The 23,971-nt window shown below is 38.2% G+C and overlaps 2 protein-coding genes across 3 annotated transcripts in view; one reads left to right on the forward strand and one right to left on the reverse strand.

The window, feature by feature from the left end:
* Window positions 1-16,271, forward strand: part of LOC126475648 (WD repeat-containing protein 35) — a 203,080-nt gene extending 186,809 nt beyond the window's left edge. The window contains exons 22-23 of one of the 2 annotated variants that reach the window (XM_050103483.1): window positions 14,435-14,559; window positions 15,577-16,270. In XM_050103483.1, the coding sequence (XP_049959440.1) occupies window positions 14,435-14,559; window positions 15,577-15,751 (300 nt within the window). In that variant the 3' untranslated portion in view covers window positions 15,752-16,270. Of the gene's footprint in view, window positions 1-14,434; window positions 14,560-15,576 lie in introns of both variants that reach the window. The other variant, XM_050103484.1, reaches the window with a different exon arrangement.
* Window positions 16,272-23,502: 7,231 nt separating this feature from the next.
* Window positions 23,503-23,971, reverse strand: part of LOC126475674 (U7 snRNA-associated Sm-like protein LSm10) — a 54,995-nt gene continuing 54,526 nt past the window's right edge. Inside the window, exon 3 of the mRNA XM_050103485.1 lies at window positions 23,503-23,888. Within this exon, the coding sequence (XP_049959442.1) occupies window positions 23,802-23,888 (87 nt within the window). The 3' untranslated portion in view covers window positions 23,503-23,801. The remainder of the gene's footprint in view (window positions 23,889-23,971) is intronic.

The raw sequence follows: 23,971 nt of genomic DNA on the forward strand, positions 1-23,971 counted from the left end.
AAAGACAAACGGTAAACTGAAAAAGACATCACTTTTACTTTTTATTTCTTGTGTTACCTGAATATATGAAATTATTTTTTCTGTGCCTCAAGATACACCCATACATTATAAATACAAAGAAATGTTACAGGTTCCAGCAGTTTGGGCACACTCCTTTTGTATTATGTGGGCATAGCGACTTGTGTGAAGTGTGGCATGGCACCCCTTTTATGTCCCTGATAAATGTGTCAGCATAATCATTCATATTAGAGCAGGCGATTACTCAATCTTTGCTGAGGAAGAAAAAGTTCAAGGAATCTAGGTGATGAAATACACACCCTACCTTAGGGGAGTGAAGCAGCTGAAGGCGACACGAGCTACATCATTTAAAACATCCTAACAGTTATCTTAAGTTTTAGAATTTTCAATTATGTAGAAAAGAATGTTTCAAATACTGTAGCTTGTAGGAAATAGGTCCCACTTGTACCTGAGTATGTATTTATAAAACCTGTACAGGAGGACAGCCACTGAATCTGCGATCATGCCCAAGGTAAAGCCTGAAGATGCAGATGAGGTGAACGTGCAATACAACACAAAATTTATAACAGCAGTATCTTCAGTGAGATTCACTATATAATTTCCTCCAAAACAAAGAAAACAGAAACAGAACACCACTAACCCTTTTGCACCAGTGAACTTCTGTAGAAATCAGGAGGGACTGTGCTGCTCAGCCGGTGAACTGCTGCAGAACTCGAGAGGGACCTGTGCCACTCAGCTGTAGCAGTTCTGTCTCTTCTGGTATCTATGTGCTTCACTAACTCTACTTCTGTGGACATTTTGACCTTTCCAGCATTTAGCAGCTGTGTTGGAGGACTGTAGAGTTAGCAGTAGACTCACTAGATAACAGTTGCAATCAGTTTTAAAGTGTAGTTTCAGCTTCTGTTGCACTACTGATTTCCTGCCTTGTTTCAGCTCTTTACTGATGTGGTGAGCTCCTCACTTAGATGTGTTGTAAGGAATGCAATACAACACTGTGCGCCTTTCCGTGCTTCACAATTTATCATAAACTGAAGAATTTTTTTAATGTAACAGAGATGAAATTGACGTAATATAATGTAAACCAAATGTAAATGAACATTAATGTACACGTGTAAACAAAAATAACTTTAAACAATGGAAATCCAGGATGGAATAATGACAATATTATGAAAAGGATAGTTGCTACTCACCATGTAATGGAGATGGCAAGCCTGGCCTTGGCAACCACAGACAGTGGTCATGTGTGAGAGTTGTGTTTGCGCACATGTGTGTGTGTGTGTGTGTGTGTGTGTGTGTGTGTGTGTGTGTGTGTGTGTGTACTTATGTGTGTCATCTAATTCTGATGAAGGGCTATTTGGCTGAAAGCTTTGTCGTGCCTATGTGCAACTCAGCATCTCTGCTATATGGTGAGTAGTGACTACCTTTGTCATAATAGTATCAGAAATAACATTAAACACATGTTTCAAATAATGAAGCATCCACCCCACCATTGCTGCGTCCGAAACTGTGAATCTAATAGAAGATACAAAAAAATTACACAAATTGTCTAAAAGATCCAGAACAACCTTTTTATCCAAAATGAAGATCGAAAATTTGAATATATAGAAATATTTTCCCAAATAAGCATTTAAAATAATGTCTTACCATTGTAATTAAACTGTGAGTGTGAAAGCAGGGACAGAGAAAGCCCATGGCAGGGGATAGGAAGGAGTTTACTGTACAGTGTGCATGAGCACGACTCGACTAAAACAATGCCAGCGTGAAAGGGTTAATGGAAGAATCAAGCTCTTTGTTCTTCATTACATCATTACACTTCCTGTCGTGTCTCATCTTGTCACATTAGTACCCAATGCTGAAGTCATTGGCTTCCAGCATTGATTCTTCTTTGCCTGTTGACATGGAATGTTAAAAGAATGAAAAACATACAGTGAAGTATAAATTACTTCAGAATTTACATGAAAGAACTGAAGCTCCTATTGGAGGTGAAGAGACTGATTTTAAACCAATCTTAAAAACTCCACTCCAAGGTTACAGTCTTCACTTAAAAGATTAACATAGTATTGTTGTCAACAAGATTATAAGTGGAGTACAAGGTAAGATTGGGCAGGAATGTCAAAGGAAATCATCCTTGTTCATTTAAAAGGGACTGTCCTGTCTTTCACCTAAATCAGTTTAATAAAATTTAAATTTGGATGGCCAGATGAAGATTTTAACCCCATGTCATTTGGAATGTTAGCCTAGTCCCTTAGCTATTCTATCACGCTGCTCAGCCCCAGTGGAAAAAGCACAAAAAACAAAGTTACACTTTTAGTGAGCAGCTTGTAGTACTGCTCATCAGCAGTCCCATTAACCACATATGTCCAAGCTGTTACTGCTGCCATACATGCCTCACTGCTACTACTTCTATTATGCCCCAGCTCAGTGTACTTGGCACTGCAAGAATGCTTCAGTAGAAAGGCTCTGAGAGAGCATGTTATTCATCTTCCCTCTTAGTGTCTGGTACTAGTGTTGATACTAAAACATCAGAGACATTCATGAGGTTGGGGATGAGCACTCACCAGGGGGATGTTGCATTGCAGGCAAGTGACCACAGCAGCATAAGCCTCGCACTGTGTGGTGGGCATGTCCAGTTGCAGTGTGCTGCAAAGTATAGAAACACTTTGCCAAACTGTTTGCCACTAGTATCAACTGGATTGGTCTCTCTGTAACTATGTGCTTCCTGGATGTCACCTATGGATCTTCATCAGATTTTTTTTTTTTTTTTAACTGCTGTTAACGACTTTTGTCTGAGAATTTGTTTCCTCACATAATGGAGACTCTGCAAGTGATATTTTTTCTACTGTTTCCCAACTTTTGATCTGTGTTTCCTTGTGTATTCACTTATTTTATGAATATAAAGCTTAATGTCAATACTTAATGCTTGATGATGTCAACGCCTTCTACAGTGGATATCTTTTTGTGGGGAGGGATCAGGCTTTTGGAGTACAAGACACCAATAGATGCTGCAGAAGACCTGGTTTTCTGTTTTGGCTGAAGCTTAAGACATTATTTGTGAAATATCTTGCTGTTTTCAGCTTGTTAGATAATCATTAGCATGCAAATGCCAGTTGTGCATATACACAAATGAACGGCATTTTCAGCAACATATCTAATACAATATTAATCACACAACACTGTGAACACCATCTCTAATCGCCACTAATATCAAAACCTTGATGTATGCACTAACAGGGGAATATTCCACCTGTGACATTTTTCCGGTTCCATACCTCAATCGGTAAAAATAGAACTCTTATAGGACCACTTTGTTGTCTGTTTGCCTGTCTCTCTGACTGTAAAAAACCCTTTTTCTCAGTAATGGGTAGATGTATCAAGTTGAAATTTATGCCACATCGTTAGGTCCATGGTTCCTTGGCAATGCAATCAAAAGATATGGCTATTTATGTTGCATATTTTGACACTTGAAAACTTGCTCATTAAAACCATAGAGTACTTCTCATTGACCTAGAATCATGAAATTTGGCAGCAATCAAGATTTCACAGTACAACAAAAAGGCAACATCAGAAAATTGTTAATTTGTAATTATATCACATGAAGTAATTTTATTTGTTATCCAACTGAATGTCTGTTCATTTGTCTGTTAAGACATGTTTTTCCAAAGAACAGGTAGAGTTATTGAGTTGAAATTTATGTCACATGCTAAGGTCTATGGTCCCTTGGTGCTGCAAAAACTTGATGCTTCTAAGTCAATGCAATTGAAAGATACGGCCATTTGTATCACATATTTTGATACTTGCAAACTCACTCATTAAAACCTGTAGGGTACATCCCTTTGACATAGAATCATGAAATTTCTCTGGAATCATGGTTCACAGCACAAGTAAAGGGAAAAAAATTGAAGAATTAGTAATTTGTAGTTGTATTATACAAAAAATATTTATTTTGCCATTTGTTACCAACATAGAATTCCTGGGGCCGATATCTTGCCAGTATCAGTGTCAATAACAGGCAAAAGTTGGCAAGAATCTCAATTCCCGGGATGGATGAACTGTCTATATACACAATTTAGTTTGTATGGAATCCTTAGAGTGTGAGTCCTACTCATAACTGGCCAGTTTTTTTATCTCCTCCAAACACACTAAAATTTTGTCATGTTCGCCACCCAAATTTCATACTCAACTGACCAACTAATAACTTGGCAAAGATAAAAGAAATCGGTCCACCTTTCATACAGAGTGATTTAAGGTGGAATTATCACATAACACTAGTTGCTGGAAATGCAAGTGCCAAACTAAAGTTCATTGGAAGAATTCTAAGGAAACTTAATTCACCCATGAAGAAAGTATTTTACAGAATCTCTGTTCATGTGATTCTTGAGCATTGCTCATCAGTCTTACAGGGTAGGATTAAAAGAGTGGATAGAAAAGATTCTAAAAGACTTGTGTATCTTGTCACCAATTTGTTTAGTCAGCACAGGAGAATCGTGGAGTTGCTCAGTAACTCTAGTGGTGGATGTTAGAAGAGAACTGTTGGTCATTGTGTAGAGTTTTACTGTTAAGAGTATAAAATTCCAAGAAGATTATAGGAATAAAATAAATTCGACCCACATATGTCTCACATAATAGCCATTAATAGCCATGATGGTAAAAGCAAATAAATTGGAGCATTTTACAGTTTACCAGCAGCCATTCTTATTCACTGCTATAATAGAAACACAATGTACATCTGCCACACACTGCAAGATGACTTGGGAAACGTATATGTAGATGTATATAATTTTAAATGTTGAGCAAGTAAGAACCTCGAGGTTCATTGGTATTGATTCAGTGATACTGAAAAAACATATGCCAGAAGATGATGGGTACAAAACATTGTGACAAGACGATGCCACCACTTGGCTGATAACCCGAGAAGGATTCATCATTGAAAAAACATATCTCATGCTACATATCTACTGTCTCCTGGCTCCTTTCTTCACTGAAATTTGTATTTTATCGGCATTTAATATTTTTTTTTGTGGGATCTAAAATTTAAAAAACCTCTCTCTCACCGGCCTGATTTAGCTTCACTGACCAGGATAGTAAAAACATGCGTATATTAAGGGAATTTTCATTCACAAAGCAGGCTTATCAAATTCACACAGTTCAATACTGTTCTATCCTGATTAAATTGAGCTTAACTTAAATTCCATAAGGCAGTGAAGCAATTTCGAAGTCTCGATGCGACGAAAATTGTCAGTCGATCTCCTGAAAACATATTTGTAATAATTATTAACTTTCGGTGATCACATGGGGAAGACCAGAGATCTGGTGGTAAGACCATGTTAGCCTATTTATTTATACTGGATATGTTGAGCATACAAAACGGCAGGTTTGTCCAGTGTAAATCAGACGTTCCCCACTGATCCCGTGCAACACAGCGTAGTAAGTGGACCTGTCAATAATAATCAGTTAAATAATATGCGAACACACTTACTTTAGTTTAGTTCATGTATTAAATTCCTTCTCATACAGAATCTCATCAGGATGGCGACTAGCTCAACAATACATACATATACATCCTCCTCCTTTCATGGTTAATCAGCAAGAATTCCTTCATTCTTTTCATAAGAGAAAACATAGATAGCAGAGAAGCTATTCCATGGAGTAAATGGACACTCCAAGGAATAATGGGGCTTGAAATTACTTTGCATTGATAATCATCGTATATTAAAGTTTAGGAATCGGTAAGATAAGAAGAGATATTTCGAGGTATGTACTGAGTTATATAATTTATAAAAATTCTGAAAATATCGCGGAGAGACCACTGCAAGAGACATTACATCGCCCTTCGCAGCGAGCAAAGTTGATACGTATCGACTTTGCGAGCTAACTATTGGCTTAGCTAACTTGTTAGTATTTGTGGAACATACGTTCCTATAAATTTTAAGAAGTTAGTAAGATTTTTTGATTACAAGAACTGAAAGAGATTTGGTATAGGTAACACTGATCTTCGTTACCTAGATACCTAGTTAATGCTTTCACGTGTACTGGGGCATACCCGCATCCCACATACACAACCACGGAAGATGGACTTATATATTTGTTAATCAGGTCTACCTATTCAGGAACTGACCTTCACAGGGAAACCTCGGAAAACCTGGAGGCTTAGACCCCAACTAGGTATCATAGATGATAGGAAAGACAGAATAATTTAGAAATTTGAGAGATACTCTAGAATTCATAGGAAAGATAAAATCTGCCTCATAACCAAAAAAAAATCTTTACACATGCAAATTTTTACAATCTTCTGAAAAATTTTCTTCATCGATGTCTTGCTGAACTGCGGTGAAACTGATCGAACAGGAACATGGGACACGGCATGGAGGACAGGCGTCGCAGTGGCGTACCGGACAGGAGACGTAATGGATTTGAGAGACCAGAAGGAACCTCAGGAACTGGTACTCAGGATTGTGGCATGAAACAATTGAAATTCGTCTAAGGAATGGTCAACTATTAAAGATTCCTGGAAGAGAAGGGTTAGTCAAATTTCTCCAGATTCATTTTGAACTCAAATATGGACCTGATCCATCCAATCTTCCACCTGAGGAATGGGAAAATCCATTCGTCTTATACTTTCCACACCTAGGTGTCTTAATCGATACTGTAGTTGCACAATATCACAACTCCAGATCGGAAAACAATTTTTGAAAACATGGATAATTTCATCCATCTTCTTGAGTAAGCCGAAAGGTTCTAATCCTGTTTTTTTTTTTTTTTTTTTTTTTTTTTTTTCCCCCCCCAGGTGGAAGTAGATCTGAATCTTTCCTAACTTGGTTTCAAGTACGAATGTGGATAGCATGTCAGAATATTAAAAACTTTATTATTTGAGACAATTAAAAAAAAATTATATCTTATTCATACATGATTACAATGAAATTTTGCTGAAAGAGAATGTTTAATTAAGTCTTGCAGCATGACCTCTCCAGCTGAAATTAATCTTTGTTAGTAGTGACTGATGATCAATTTTTTCTCTTTTGTACTCCAATTGCCGCATTTTCTCATGAACATATATGAATGCAATATAACAATAAACAAATCCAATTGGAAAATGGCACATTATTATAAATTCAATGAAGGACTTTCTCATTAACTCTAATTTTATAACCACACACTAAGCTAGTTAATTAAATTCTCTTGAATAGAATTTAGCTCACGCCAAAAAAACCAGCGAGTCTTTATGTCTGTGGATGGTTGCTATCGATTCTAATTTCGTAACGTGGTTCATTTGTTCTCCTGTGAACTGTCAGTTTACAAACACTAACTTCACTCACAAGCGCCGTATTCGATCATATAGTTTCAGTAAACTTATTATCACTGGAGATTAACACTCCCTGAATGTGTATTATTTCACACGCACAAGCTTCTTTGGTGATCACCGCGTAGACAGATAGCCCGTAAGTCTTCACAGCAGCAATAGCTACAGTTCCACTTACTTTTCTATATATTCCTATACTGTCACAGAAGCAGTCGCTTACTGTTCATTAAACTATCACAGATGCTTGGCATGCTGTCATTTAACCTATCACAGTAGCTGAGGCATACTGTCCTTCGCACTTCAATTTTTTCAACACCCAAATACTTCATACAGACTTTTCATTTAATTTGAAACACTTTCCTTAAAAGTACCTCTTTAGGTCTACATGGGGAAATAATCCTTTTATTCTTCCAGAATCCAGATATGCTAATAAATACGCACCAGGATTCGGTATATCAACTATTATATATGGACCTGTATAAATTAGCTTCCATTTTCTGATGGTCTTCTTAAAAGAATTTTCTGTCCGATATTGAAAGTCTGAATCCGTTTGATGTTTCTATCATGGATTTCCTTTCCCTGTCTTGCTTTCTGTGTAATATTAATGAGAGCATTGCGAATTTTTTCTTCCCATGACATTTTTGTGTCCTCGAGTTTAGGCAAGTTATCTACCCAAAAGTTTCTTTCGTTATCTCTGAACATCAGTTCATTCGGGGTAAAGTTTGTAGAACTATGTGGTAAATTATTATAAATCTGATCAAACTCGGTCAAATAGTTTATCCAGGTAGTTTGTTTATCATGACAGTACTTTCTCATGAATCTGTTTAGTTCTCGGAAAACCTGTTCAATTAAATTCACTTGTGGATGGTAGCAAGATGTAAATATCTGTTTTATTCCTAGTTGTGATACTAATTTTCTCCATAAATATCCAGTAAATATCTTCGTATTGTCAGAGATTATAGATTTTGGAATCCCTCCATGAGGAATGTAGTCATTTACAAACTTTACTGCGGCAGCTCTTGCAGTTGCTGATTTTATGGGATATAGTTTAACATATTTTGTAAGCACATCACAGAATCCAATAATGTACTTAACACCACCTCTGGCTCTAGGAAGTGGTCCACAAATATCACATGTTATAAGTGATCTTGGTGCTTCAGGTATTATTGAGTGAAGCGCAGTTTTATTTCCCTTGTTGTCCGGCTTAGCCTTTTGACAGAGAACACATTGCTGTATGACTTTGTGCACTTTTCGCCTTATATTTGGGAAGTAACAATAATGTCTAATCTTATTAGCACACTTTACAACACCAACATGACCCCAGGTCAAATGTGTAAACCAAATTAATCATTCTTCATATTCTTCTGGTGTGCAGACACACCACTTTGGATTCTCAGTCTTCCTAGATTTAAAAAATAAAATATTATTCACAAGCTGGTAGTATCCTAAATTGACCGTAGGATTTTGTTGATTGAATTGTCGTATTATAGCATTCCATCGCCGATCCTTCTTCTGAAGCTGAGCCATTGTCTTACATAAATGAATATAATATAACTTGTAATTATTTTCTTGAAGAAGAAGCACTGGAAATTCTGCCTTATTATTTACATCCATTGCTGGTGTTATTCCTTCTGGAGATCTTGACAATACGTCAGCTATAATATTTTCTTTTCTGGCTACATGAATAATTTGAAACTGATATTTTTGCAGCGCCAGCGTCCACCTTGACAAGGGAGGATGCAGCAACTTACAAGTTTGTAAAAAGGCTAGTGATTGGTGGTCACAATAAACTGTTATCCTTGAGCCATATACATAATAATTAAACCTTTTCCAAGACCAAATAACTGCTAAAGCTTCCAATTCCGTAGTGGTATATGCTCTTTCACAGGTGGATAAAACTCTGCTAGCAAATGCAATTGGACAAAAGGTTTTTACACCATCGATGTACCTAATTTGAAATAAACAAGATCCTAATCCCACATCTGATGAATCAGTGGCTAAACAGAATCCGACATTCATATCAGGGTGGTATAATAACGGAGCATTTATCAGTTGATCCTTAATTTTACAAAAAGCCTTTTCACAATCATTAGACCATTGCCATGGTACATCTTTCCTCAGGAGCCAGTTTAGTGCTTCAGAGTTCATTGCTTGAGTTTTAATAAATCGACAAAAAAATGAAGCCAAGCCTATAAAGCCTTTCAGTTGTCTTCTGTTTCCTGGAGTTGGAAAATTTTTTATCGCACTAATCTTCGCTTCTGTTGCAAGAATGCCTTTTGCATTAATCATATGTCCTAAGAATTTAATTCTCTGTAGAGAAAATTGGGTTTTTTTTTGTTTTTTTTTTTTTTTTTTTGTTTTTGGATTTGCAGTTATACCAGTTTGTTTGAACACAGCAAAAATCCTCATAATAAGTTGTACATGTTCCTCCCAAGTTTTAGAGGCAATTAATAGATCATCCACAAAAATTGTTATTCGACTACGTAGTTCTGGTCCAAGGGCATAGTCCAATGCAGAAATAAAAACTCCAGAGCTGATATTGAGACCAAACGGAACGACCTTGAACTGATAGCTTCTCCCTCCACATATAAAAGCAGTATATTTTCGCGAGTCCTTGTCTAACTGGACTTCCAGAATGAACTTCTCAAATCAATACTGGTTAAATAGGATACATCTTGAAATTTCTGTAGTAACTCATCGATGTTCTCTGGATGTGTGCGCACAGGTACTATAATTTTGTTAATTTCCCTTGCATCTAATACCAATCGAACTTTTCCTCCTGGCTTTGGTACAACAAGCAACGGAGAACAATATGGGCTGTTCGACGGTTCAATAGAATTCCAGTTTAACATTTTCTGTATCTCTTCCTGAACTGGTTGTTTTAATCGCCAGGGAATGGGATAGTGTGTGCGGCAAAATGTCTTATGGGGCTTAATCTGTAATGTACAAACATATCCTGTAATAATTCCGGGCTTTTCATCGAAAACTGACTCATATTCTGTTAATATATTTAATAATTGTTCCCTCTGACTATCCGTTAGGCAATCTAACTCAGCAATCTTCTGTTCGACTGTTTGTCTGAAATCCTCTACTTGAATTGACTTGATCGGTAGTCGGTACACATTATTATTTTCAGCACAAATCAACTGCACAGCAGCACCACGGAAATATCGCTCATACACTGCCTCCTTTCTCAGTAAGATCAGTGTAACAAATTGATCTTCGATTTTAAAATGCACCTTTCCTTCTACCAAGTCCAACTTGCAATTGCAGGCTTGCAAAGTTCCAATGCCAAGAATACAATCTACTAACAACTTTTCCACTATAAGGAATGTGCATTGTTTAGCTACATTTCCCAATTTTGTCTCTATAAGCGTTTGTATCTTGACGTTCCGGGATTTTGCTCCCACTGCACCTATAACTCGGCAATTTTGTACTGGTAGGACAGGGATTTTCTTAATTTTACTAATTCTGCGAAACAAAGTTCCGGATGCTACGTCTGTAGATGAAGCTGTGTCCAATACAACATTGGTTAAAATTCCTCCCACTTCTGTGATGATCTCAGACACAGGAACCCTTTTATCTTCGACTACACAGGCCTCTAAGTCTCTCGTCAATTCATCTGTCATTAATTTGCCCTCATTATATCTCAACATTGCCATGGAATTAATTTCGTTTAAAACAGGTTTGCCCCTTTTGTATTCCCTGGCCGACTTTACGGAGCATAAAGCAGCCCCCTTCAGTTTAAATGTCGATTATTATTTCCTTTAGAATCATCTACTACTTCTGTTATGATTGGTTGTTGTTGATGACTGGTTGTGTTATTTGCTTCAAATCGAGGGTCAGAATTTCTGGACGCATTATTATTGTTTGAAAACTGCTGGTTCTGATAATCTCTTGCATTTCCAAACATTGGGTTGTATCTGCGACCTGTTCAATTGTCTCTGAATCTGCCCCTCGCAGCACTGTTATTGAAATTTCCATTTCCGTTGCAATTGTTTCCATTGAATCTCTGACTATTCCTAGTATAATAATTATTAAATCCGTTTCTGTTCCGGTTTGCGTTTGGCACCTCAATCGCTCTCCTCTGCATAACCGGTTGTCTTGGCCGATGTTCATCTTCCTCGATCATATCTATTGTGTCAAGCATAGTCGTGAAAGAGTCAAGGTCATGCTCATTAATATACAGCATTCTATTTCTGATGCTGGCCGGGAGTCGAGATTTTAATATGCCAATCACATCTTGTAGAGGCATAGGCTTATCCCAATACCGCAATTTGTTTATATATTTCTCAAAGTATTTCTTTAAAGACCCACGTGAAAAAGAAAAAGGTTCCGGGTATAATACCTCCTGCCTTAAACGTTCTTGTACTCCTTAAGACCAGTATTTCGATAAAAATGCTCGTTCAAAATCTTCATATGTGTCCCAAGTTGATATCATATCAGATGCCCATATAGCTCCTGACCCCTGAATATAACCAGTCACGAAACTAACCTTTTGCCACTCACTCCAATGTTTTGGCAATACTCCCCTAAAACTTCTTATAAACACTACGGAATGAACATTTTTCTTGTCTGGGTTGTAGATCTGGAATTGACGTTGTTTCAGCATTTTCTCCTCAGTATTTCTTTTACAATTACAGTCATTATGACTACCCTCGTAGTGTTGTGATTGATGTTGATTGCAAAAACGAACGTGTGCACTAATGTCCCTTTCTGTATTTGATCGGTTAAATAATGTAGCTTCATTAATAGATCTTGTTATGGGTTCATTTCCTTGCGTGGAACGCAAATCTTCTCGAGATAGGTTTAAAGATCTTTCAATGTTTTCTTTCCATTGTTTAAGTTCTTCACCTAGTTGTTCTCTGGCTTCTCGCAAACCTTTACTGAATAAATTTTCTTCAGAACTCTCGGTCATAGATTGTATAGCTGCTCTGACTGTTTGTTCAATATTGTCTGAGGAAATGCTTTGCCTTTCCAAACTTAACTGCGAGAATTTTCCCGCGAGAATGTTTACCTTATGATCAACCTCATCTTGTCTCTCCTTTATGTTATTTATGGATTTATCCAAATTTTGGATGTCATTCGGAATCTTGTCTTGTGATTGTCTCAATCCTGCATATCTGCTGACATCTCATTTACTTGTTGCTTTAATTCATCTTGAACTTCAACTAATACCAGAATTACCGCCATAGAACATTGCATCTGTTCTTGTGCTTGAACTATCTGTGGGACTGACTCGACCTGCTCTTTAATAGTATCAAGCTTAGTAGTAACTTCTTCGCATTTTCATTACACTGCTGAGTGACTTGATCAATTTGAGCAGCTAATTTTAATTCTGTCTTTTCATTCTGAATTTTCAATTCTTCCGCAGTTTTATTTAATTTATCATCAAGTTTCTGAAAACTCTCTACTAATTTATTATTTAATTCCGCTTGATTAGCTTCTAATTGCTCATTCAACTTTGTTTGATTAGCTAGTAATTGCTCCTGGACTTTCACTTGATTGGCTGCTAATTGTTCCACTTTCACTTGATTGGCTGCTAATTGTTCATTCATTTCCCTTTTAATCTCTATTTGCACTTTAGTTAAGTCTGTTACATTTTTGGCTAACAGTGTTAACTGCTGCATGATTACAGTCAATGGGTTTATTTTGTCCTGCTCAGATGGCATCGCAACACTTAAGCTTTGTTGTGGGGCCTTATTAATGCTGCCGCTAGGCACTACTTCAGTTAAGCTAGCGTCTAATGTTTCACTAACCTCAGAAACAGCTGAGGGCTGTTGTGATTCGCTCTGCTGTTGCATTGCCGTTTTATAAGCCGCCCTAGTAAGAACCATTAATACACAGAACAACAAATATATAAAGTCATTCACATCCGAGTTAATAATGTCACTGACCTAAACTTTGCATAATACTCACTTATAATAAACACTTCCTATCTAAAGTTCAACCCAACAGTCACTCAATCAATCTGATTCAAACCGATAGACATTTAAATAGTTATTCTAAATTTCTATCTACAAAAATTGAATTGTATATTGTCTGGCCTGAACAACGTTCTCGTAGGTTGTGGCGAAATTGTGACTTCTGGAACAGGCCTCGTCTTCTTTTCTCTCGTGCACATGCAACATAAAATTCACACAATGTTTAAGTAATGCTCAAAAATGTTTTGCCGTCACAGTGAAGCCAAATTTAATATTTTTTTTTGTGGGATCTGAAATTTAAAAAACCTTTCTCACACCGGCCTGATTTAGCTTCACTGATCACGATAGTAAAAACATGCGTATATTAAGGGAATTTTCATTCAAAAAGCAGGCTTACCACATTCACACAGTTCAATACTGTTCTATCCTGATTAAATTGAGCTTAACTTAAATTCCATAAGGCAGTGAAGCAATTTCGAAGTCTTGGTGCGACGAAAATTGTCAGTCGATCTCCTGAAAACATTTGTAATAATTATTAACTTTCGGTGATCACATGGGGAAGACCGGAGATCTGCTGGTAAAACCGTGTTAGCCTATTTATTCATACTGGATATGTTGAGCATACAAAACGGCAGGTTCGACCAGTGTAAATCAGACGTTCCCCACTGATCCCGTGCAACACAGCGTAGTAAGCAGACACTGTCAATAATAATCAGTTAAATAATACGCGAACACACTTACTTTAGTTTAGTTCATGTATTAAATTCCTTCTCATACAGAATCTCATCAAGATGGCGACTAGCTCAACAATACATACATATACATCCTCCTCCTTTCATGGCTAATCGGCAAGAATTCCTTCATTCTTTTCATAAGAGAAAACATAGATAGCAGAGAAGTTAGTCCATGGAGTAAATGGACGCTCCAAGGAATAATAGGGCTTGAAACTACTTTGCATTGATAATCATCGTATATTAAAGTTTAGGAATCGGTAAGATAAGAAGAGATATTTCGAGATATGTACTGAGTTATATAATTTATAAAATTTCTGAAAATATCGCAGAGAGACCGCAGCAAGAGACATTACAGGCAGAACCGCTGTCATACCAGATTAAATTGTTTCCTACTTGATGTCTGCTTGTATATCACAAGAAGCATTTGAAATAATTTAGATTTTTTTATCATTGAATTTCAGATTTCTGAAGCAAAGAGACAAGAATATGAAGACCTAGCAATGGATATTTTCACAAAATATACACCAAAAGACTCCAGACTCAACCGATCAGAATGTACTGCCTGTGAGACTATGGTGCCAGATGAGTGAGTAAAATATTTACGTTATCGTATTTCTCCTTCCATGTACGTTCTGATTGCAAAGATATGGACCCAGTATGCATGTTTCTAATAAATTAGTGATACCATGTTTTCTGTAATTTTTGTAATAGAAAGATAAGAAGCTTAAAACAATCAAACTTAGTTTTGAGAGAGAGAGAGAGGTGACTTAGTTAACTGTATGTAGAAATATCAAGATTATGTGGTGTGGTCAGTTTAGCAGTTGATAGTGTTGCAGAAAACCTTGAAAACATTGCCTGTCTCTAATGACCTTGTCTTCATCAGTGAAATGTTAAACCCTAATCTAACTTCCCGTAGTAATGTGGACACATCTGTCCATGAGGTACATGTACAAAATAATGATTTTTAAAGTGCATCCCATAATGAAAAATTCACACAGTCATACACTCATGTTTCATAGAGGTGTTACACAGAACTCTACATTAAGTATCTCATGTCATTCTAAAATTAATACAAATGTTGCTTAGGATTTGACTAATAATTTGGCTGGATCATACTGATATTTATTTTACATGGTGTGAATCAGTCAACAGAATGAACTATTTGTGGATAAGAGAGAGATTTCTGTACAGTATATGAATGTCATACAAAATTCAATTTTTGTATTGTTCTGTCAACAGTGAGGTCATTTGCAGCTTATCCAATTTGTTTGTTTCTCTAACCAGCGCTTTTGCTTAAAAATAGTTGAGGGCTGCTAATAATAGACACTGTCTGCTGGGATGGAACAGCAGTGCTAGTTATCTCACAACATTCACATTTATCATTGATTATTTACATCTGAGGACTGATTAGTATGGCAGTCACTTACTAATGAGTGTTTAATAGATACATTTTCTACTGATCTGTAGTCTGCCATAGACATTTGTCTAGCATAAACAAATATCTGAAGTGTAAAAATTCCTTTATACTATTATTATTATTATTATTATTATTATTATTACTATTATTCAGTAACACAGTTAAACTAAATTTTTCCTATTACAGGTTTAGAATGTGCCCAAGTTGTGGAACAAAGTTTCCTAGTTGTATTGCTACTGGGAGACCACTTTTGGACATGTCTTCAGTATGGACCTGTGGTGTATGCAAACATTGTGCTTCAGAACAAGATATGATTGTGCGACAGAGCTGCCCTTTGTGTCATGCATCTGTACAGCTGTAATGTAGGTGCAACCAGAAGAATTTTTCTGTTTCAAATTTAATCCATCCAACACACCAACACATTCCTCAGAGAGAAGGGGGATATGCAAGTTGTTGTTATTTGAGAATGTGTATACTTGACTTACATGAATTCATGTGTTTAGCAGAGAACATGCTATATTGTGTAGCTTATTTTGTCTGCATATTTATGTTGCCATCATATGGTATTTAAAACTTTTATTGTGATATTATGAATTCCGTCCTTAAATTTTAGTTGGTGAGAAAACAACTTTTACAGTTGCTCTCCGGATATATATGCATTATAATGTAATTTATTAATTGCTAATGCCTTTGTGTTGTCATTAGTGTCAGCAACTGCATGCAATATTGTTCAAAGAGTACAAAAGATGAGCTAAAACTAATTCCGTCCATAAACACAAATAAACAAGAAACATCAGTATGAAAAATCATTAACATAGTTAAAAGTATATTTTAGGGAAATAATTGCACTTTGGTCTTGTAATCTTATTTTTATTGCCATTACTAATAATAAACCAACTTTTTTTGTAACACTATTTATTTACTTCCAGCATCAAACATAAATGCTTGTCTGAAAAGTATGATAGGGTATTAAACAGGTGCAGACTGTAGCACGGAACAGAAATATCTGTATGAGGATACATCAGATAAAAAAGGCATTGAGTAGCAAATGTAGGAAGTGGTATGACTAATTGAGACCCAGGACAAAGTCCTCCTCTGGAATGTGCACACTTCTGCTCATTGTGGGGCCTGAGTGAATTGCCCCCTATTTCCAGCCTTTCCCAAAATATCCCTCTTTTTCTTTCTAAGAAAGGAACTAACATATCTGAAAACTAGATATAGTTTTGTCTACTATTAAATGTGTTCATTGGCAAAACTTGGGATTTTTTAGAGCTTTCCTGAGTCAATTTTCCTTTTGTGGAAAATACACTAATTTTTGTGGAAACTGCATGACATAAAAGGTACCTGTCTGAAATCAACATTATATCATAGGCTAGATACATGATAATAGACTAATGATAAAGAGTACAAAACTGCAACTGCTCTGAGAATACAATATGATGTGAAATCCACACATGATACTATCAGAGCCTCTAAACCATGTAGCATAGTCTAAAAAAAGAACAGCTGGGTATTTTCCTAGCAAATGTTCATCCACAGAGTTGTAACACAGAGGGGGTAAACAATGGACTACAATGAACAGTTACAAACCCATAACACCCCAAACACGTCTGATGTGTGACATGTCAGAACATAAAGACTGGAAAGCAATGGTACAGGCAATTCTCTGAAGCAGGCTCTCCCGTTCCTCACGATATGTGACCTGGTTTAAGGGCAGCTGACCTGGCACATGTAGCTGTACAGTACCTCAAGCTCTGAAAGGCATTCCCATATTGATACATTCCTCTGCTGGATCAACAACATAGTGACTAACTGAAGTCATGCAGCACCAGTAGTCCAATCCTCTGCAATTGTTACTTCAATGTTCATTGTCTCATGGATGTAGCTCATGTTACATACATCAAAACTTGCCTTCAGTTCTCACATATCATTAATTTCTTGCTTAACTTCTGGTTTATATGGTCAACTAAACTGTTGCTGATGTAATTCTTCAAAAGGTGAGTAGCTGAGAACAAAAATCATGGCAAGGTTTGACATCACATTACAGACGTCTTGTTGCGAGGGAATAATAAATCACCTACATCACTTTATAAAAATTTGTAGTAAGGTTCTTACTATAATTTTTGAATTTTGTACACTTTACTTGCAATGAAACAGTTCCTTCTTCATAACTTATAATCAACGCAAAAATGCATGGTGCCTATTGAGTAACAAAACCATTTTCCTTATACCAGTTAAACCCTACACCTAATGAAAGGAAAGATAATGCACTTGGACACATCACAGTAATTACTAGCTTTACTTAGACAAAATTTGTATTTTTTTCTGCACATAGCGCTGCCTACCAGGCATACTTGATCAAGTTCACAAAACTTGGTGGCAAACTGATAAAATACAAATGGCTTCTGTTTTGGGATGCCTGAAATGGCATTGAGCAATCAGAAATTGTGCTGTCATTCTAATTATGTTAGTTGTACTGAAAAACTGAAGTGTCTGTTAGCTGAAGTGGTTAACGCAACTGCTAACAATGATTGGGAAATCTGGTGCCACCCCTCCTTCCACAATGACCTCCACCTGTTCAGATTCCGCCAATCCTTAGCTCTCACCAACATAGTTCTGCAAAACCATATCAACCAAGCCCAATAATCCTTGCAGTACCTTCTCTCCATCCGCAAAATTCTCCTGCTATGCAATCCCAAATTCCTGCAACCCGTAACAGTCATTGAAACCCTTGCCCTGCAGGAACTTGAGCAACATGCACAACGCCACCTCAAAAAGCTCTCCATCCTACTCCCACCTCGGAGCTACTTACTTCCTACTCCCGCCTCGGAGTACCACTGCCCACCACTTCTACAACCACCTCCAAACCTCCCCCATGCCCCCTCATAGCTGACAAACCCTGTCTTGCAGACCTACTACATTTACCCCACCCTCAAAAACTCCCTCCCACCACCACACAGAACCCAAAACCTAAACAGAGCCACAACACAGTTATGAATCTTTCCTCCAGGAGCCTTAGTCCCATAGAAATATTAGTCCTTTCCAAAGGCCTCACCTTGTGCCCCACTCCCAAATTCAACCATGCTGAACTAGTTAAAGACTCTCTCTCCTTCTCCCGGTCATTACAGTGGAAACACTTTTTCGCTACCAACCCAACCAATCAGTCTCAACCAAAGACCAATATTGAACCTTGCCTAACTCAGTTCACTCCTCCATCCAACCGTGATCCACCCCCACTGCCTCCAAACCACCCCCTGTTAACTTTCCAGAATTTCTTAACCTTGAACCTTGCCTTAACATCATTCCCCAAATCCCTCAACATGCAAACTAACCTTACATACGCAGAAAGAACCACAGTTCACCATCTAAAAACTGATCCCGACCTTATTATCCTACCTGCTGACAAAGGCTCCACCACCGTTGTTTTGAACCGCAAGGATTACGTGGCAGAAGGACTCCGTCAGCTATCAGATTCTTCCACCTACAAACCATGCCACAGTGATCCCATTACAGTAATCCAGCAGGATCTCCAGTCACTATTCAAATCCTTAGGCCCATCCCAGAACCTCTCCCCAGAGTCCATCTCTCTACTTACCCCTACCACTCCCCGCACTCCCACCTTCTACATGCTTCCTAAAGTCCATAAACCCAACCACCCAGAACACCCTATTGTGGCCGGATTCTGTGCCCCCACTGAGAGAATCTCTGCTCTCGTACACCAACACCTTCAACCTATTACCCGGAACCTATCCTCCTATATAAAAGATACCAACCATTTCCTCGACCGACTCTACACTGTTCCTTTACCACACGGTGCCCTGCTCGTCACTATTGATGCCACCTCCCTGTACACCAACATTCCTAATGCCCGTGGCCTTACTGCTGTCGAACACTACCTTTCCAGATGCCCTATTGATTCCAAACCAACAACATCCTTCCTAGTCTCCATGACCAACTATATCCTCACCCACAATTACTTCTCCTTTGAAGGCATTACCTACAAACAAATCCGCAGTACGGCTATGGGCAACCGCATGGCACCATCCTATTCTAACCTATTCATGGGCCATCTAGAGGAGTCCTTCTGAAATACCCAGAATCCTAAACCCCTCACCTGGTTCAGATTCACTGGTGACATTTTGCTTCGCCTGGTCCTACTTAACCCAACAAGCCACCTTTCTAGATGTTGACCTGCACCTCAGAGATGGCTACATCAGTACCTCCGTCCATATCAAACCTACTAACCACCAGCAATACCTCTACTTCGACAACTGCCACCCATTCCATACCAAGAAGTCCCTTATGTACAGCCTAGCCAGCCATGGTCATCGCATCTGCAGTGACGAGCAGTCCTTCTCAAAATATACCGAGGGTCTCACTGAAGCCTTCACTGACCATAATTATCCTCCCATCCTTGTACAAAAACAAATCTCCTGTGTCTTATCTTTCCAGTCTCCCACCATCTCCCCAAGTCCCACTGAGGAGCATTCCCCAAAACTCAGTACCATCCGGGACTGGAGCAACTGAATTACATTCTCTGCCAGGGTTTCGATTACCTCTTGTCGTGCCCTGAGATGAGAAATGTCCTGCCCACTATCCTTCCCATCCCTCCTACCGTGGTATTCCACCATCCACCGAACCTACACAATATACTCGTCCATCCTTACACAACCCCTGCTCCCAATCCCTTGCCTCATAGCTCATATCCCTGTAATAGACCTAGATGCAAGACCTGTCCCATACATCCTCCTACCACCACCACCTACTCCAGTCCGGTCACTAACATCACCTATCCCATCAAAGGCAGGGCTACCTATGAAACCAGTCATGTGATTTACAAGCTAAGCTGCAACCTCTGTGCTGCATTCTATGTAGGCATGACAACCAACAAGCTGTCTGTCCGCATGAACGGCCACCAACAAACTGTGGCCAAGAAACAAGTGGACCACCCTGTTGCTGATCACGCTGCCAAACATGATATCCCTCATCTTAATGACTGATTCACAGCCTGTGCCATATGGTTCCTTCCCACCAACACCAGCTTTTCTGAATTGCGCAGGTGGGAACTTTCCCTGCAATACATCCTACGTTCCTGTAACCCTCCTGGCTTCAACCTTTGTTAGTCTTTGTGCTCACCCATCTGCCCCCCCCCCCCCCCCCCCCTTCCCATTCCAGCACTACGCAGCCGTCATTTCACCGCCATATCCAGTCTTTTAATTTCTTATATTTCTCTCATTTCCGCTACTTACCCCGCCCCCCCTCCACACCTTCTCTCCTGCCCTCCATCTAAACTGCAACACTTGACTGTCTGCCGCTCCCACCATACTATCCCTCACCCTCCCTGCCCCAGCCTCCTCCTTACCTCCACCCAGTCGCCACTCCCATCGTGCACTGGTGCTGCTGATTGCAGTGTGGTCTCAGCTCTCTGAGACTGCAGATATGTGTGTGAGTTGTTTATGTGTGTGTGCATGTGTGTAGGTGTGTCTACTGCGCTGACAAAGGCCTTAATGACCGAAAGCTTTAATTGTGTGAATCTTTTTATTATGCCTATCATGACTCAGCATCTCCGCTATATGGTGAGTAGCAACTTTCCTTCTCTGGTATTTAAAACAAACAGGTAGGGAAAAGCATTAATAAAGAGAGATAAAACTAAATAAGAGATCGATGTTGCAAAAGATAAAAATGTCTGGGTGTGACACAAGTGTAAAAGTGGTGCAATATTTCAATGTCAAACTGAGATGCAATTCATTAAGTGATATCTCGTATTGAGGTACAACCTCATTGTCAGCTTGTACGTATCTGTTACCCCCTCTCATCAGCTACATGGTGGGATGATGGTAGCCCGCAATACAGTAAGTGATGCAATTTCTTTTGTAGATAACAAAAAGAAAAAATCCTTCATTTAGAGAGAGACTATGCCCAAGTGCTCCATTACTTTATGGTTAATACATAGGGTGTATGAAAAAGAATCTTCTGATTTGGCACGTCTATATTTCTGAAACTAATAAACGTATACAATGAATTTTGTTTTTTGACAAATGGGAAACTCAAGGTTGTTTTTTACATCCTATTATATGGGTTCAGTATGCCTCCCTTGAGTATCACTGAAGCGCAGTGGCTAGCACACTGGACTCACATTCAGGAGGATAACGGTTCAATCCCACGTCCGGCCACCCTGATTTAGGGTTTTCCGTGATTTTCCTAAATTGCTCCAGGTAGATGCCAGGATGGTTCCTTCGAAAGGGCATGGCAGACTTCCTTCCCTGTCCCAGTGAAACCGATGACCTTGCTGTCTGGTCTCCTCCCCCAAAACAACCCAACCCAACCCTTGACATTCATGGCATATGTCAATGCGGTATTCAGATTGTTCCCACAGTGCTGCGAGCATCTTTTGAGTTACAGCTTCCACAGCTGCTGTTATGTACATGCACAACTTCATATGGTTGTTACATACCACAGATCCTCACGTTACAATGGTTCACCTTCCCATTTAAATGGAATATTTCCTCGTCACTAATCACTAAGTGTGGAAGAAAACTGTCATCCTCCAGCTTGCCAAGAACAGAATTACAGAACTCCATATGTTGTTGTTTGTCACCTTCACTAAGAGCTTGCAGTAGCTGAATTTTGTGTAGTTTCCTGTATAAACATCGACGCAACACATGCCAGATGTACATCAGGGATATGTTGAGCTGTCAAGCTGCACAACAAATGGGTTTCTGCAGATCCCTTGTGAAACTGTGGCAGATGTGTTCAACACCTGTGTCAGGCACTCAGGGGTGGCCCAGCGATTTGCCTTTACACAAATGACCTGTTTCTCAGAATTTTTCATGCCATCATGTAGCACTCTGTAGTGTAGGAGGATCCACACCATACCCAGTACAAAAGTCAAAACTGAACAGTTATTACTGAACTGCAATGTGCAAAACATAGAACACAAAATGCTTTCTGTTGTCCTGGCACCACTTTTACTAGAACTGAAGTGGGCACACACTGCTGCTATCTAGCAGCAACCATGTAAGACTTGAGTGTTTGCTCTTTCCAACAGTTCGTTGTTCACGCACATCTCAAATAATATAAGTTATGATTTTTTTAAAATCGAATGATTCTTTTTGATAGTTCTAACAGCCTCCATTCCAAACCTTGGCATAAACATCCCACCATAAAGACCAACTCCAGAACCATCACTGGTAAGACACACTGCATAAGTAAGACAAGGTATTATTTACCATCTGATATGCAGTCACAGTTCAGCTTTGCATGACAGTGCCAACGACAGTAACAATAAATGTAAATGTACTACACATTTACAGTGATAATTTACAATGGATCTTTTGACACTGTTGTTCAAAGCTTCGCAAGTGAGAATTTACTCTAAAAGTATGCGGAAGTCATGCGGAAGGGGGTAGTTGGGGAGAGGATGGAAAAAAAAATATTACAAGAAAGTCATTAGCTAGTTGACTGGGTATGAAATAATGGAAAATTTACAGAGAACAATTAAAGTCCAAACTAAATCAAATTATTACAAATACTTTGCATTAGTTTATTCTTAAAATTGAAGATGAATCTTCTTGACAGACAAAAACCTCTGTGCTTTAATGATTTGGGTTGTGTATATTCAGATAGCACAATTCACAGTGATACAGATTTAGGCACTTTGTGAGCACAGATTCTTAACTTCCAAGGTTTTTCAAAGCCGTGACAATTTAGTTTTACAAAAAGTCTATTAACGTAGTTTTGGGTATATCTTGAACTTACAGTTTTGTCCAGAATGTTGTGAAATTACTAGAAACTTCAAATAATCATCCCCTTCTATAAAACTATTTTCCAATGTGTCTGTGGACTCCACTAAGTATTGAATGGCAATTAGGAAGGAATTCAACAATGAATAATGTCAATGAAGGAGTTTGTATTCATATATTATTGGCATGGACAGAAAAAAAACATTATTTTACAAGAAATGAGTAATCTTGTGGCTCTTCTTCATATTCCTTTTCACATATTTTTTCAAAAATCACCAAAATCATTCATCTGAAATGTAAAATACTGAGAACATGGGCTTCCAAAAATATATGTTGTTATTTGGGAAAACAGGAATGAAATCACAATGTGTGCTGTACATTTTTTTTAATTGTCATTCTTCCAAATCATTCAATACTCATATTCATCACAAATATATACAACACATAATGGTAACCAAGACAAAACAGATATTCATATATCAGTCTCTATATGCAAAGGCACAGTAAAATGAAGAACCAGTGAAAAAAATATCTGCACCAATATATTGTCGATTTCACACAATGCTTTCATTGTACTCCAATACATGCACATGAGGTGGTGAAATGTCAATCATATTAATGGAAAGTTTATAATTAACAGGATACACATGTTTAAATGACTTATGTCTCTTATTTCTTCCGCTGAACTCTGCGATATGTATCATCTTTTTTACCAAGCTTTTCTATTTGCTTCTTAATAGCTGGGATGATATCCATCTGTAAACAAAAAACAATATTACATTTTTAACATAACAGCAAATATTCTTGTTACTTTATACAGTAATCAGCAGGGTCACAAT

The sequence above is a fragment of the Schistocerca serialis genome, chromosome 1 (assembly GCF_023864345.2).
Source record: "Schistocerca serialis cubense isolate TAMUIC-IGC-003099 chromosome 1, iqSchSeri2.2, whole genome shotgun sequence".
In the NCBI taxonomy this organism is placed as follows: domain Eukaryota; kingdom Metazoa; phylum Arthropoda; class Insecta; order Orthoptera; family Acrididae; genus Schistocerca; species Schistocerca serialis.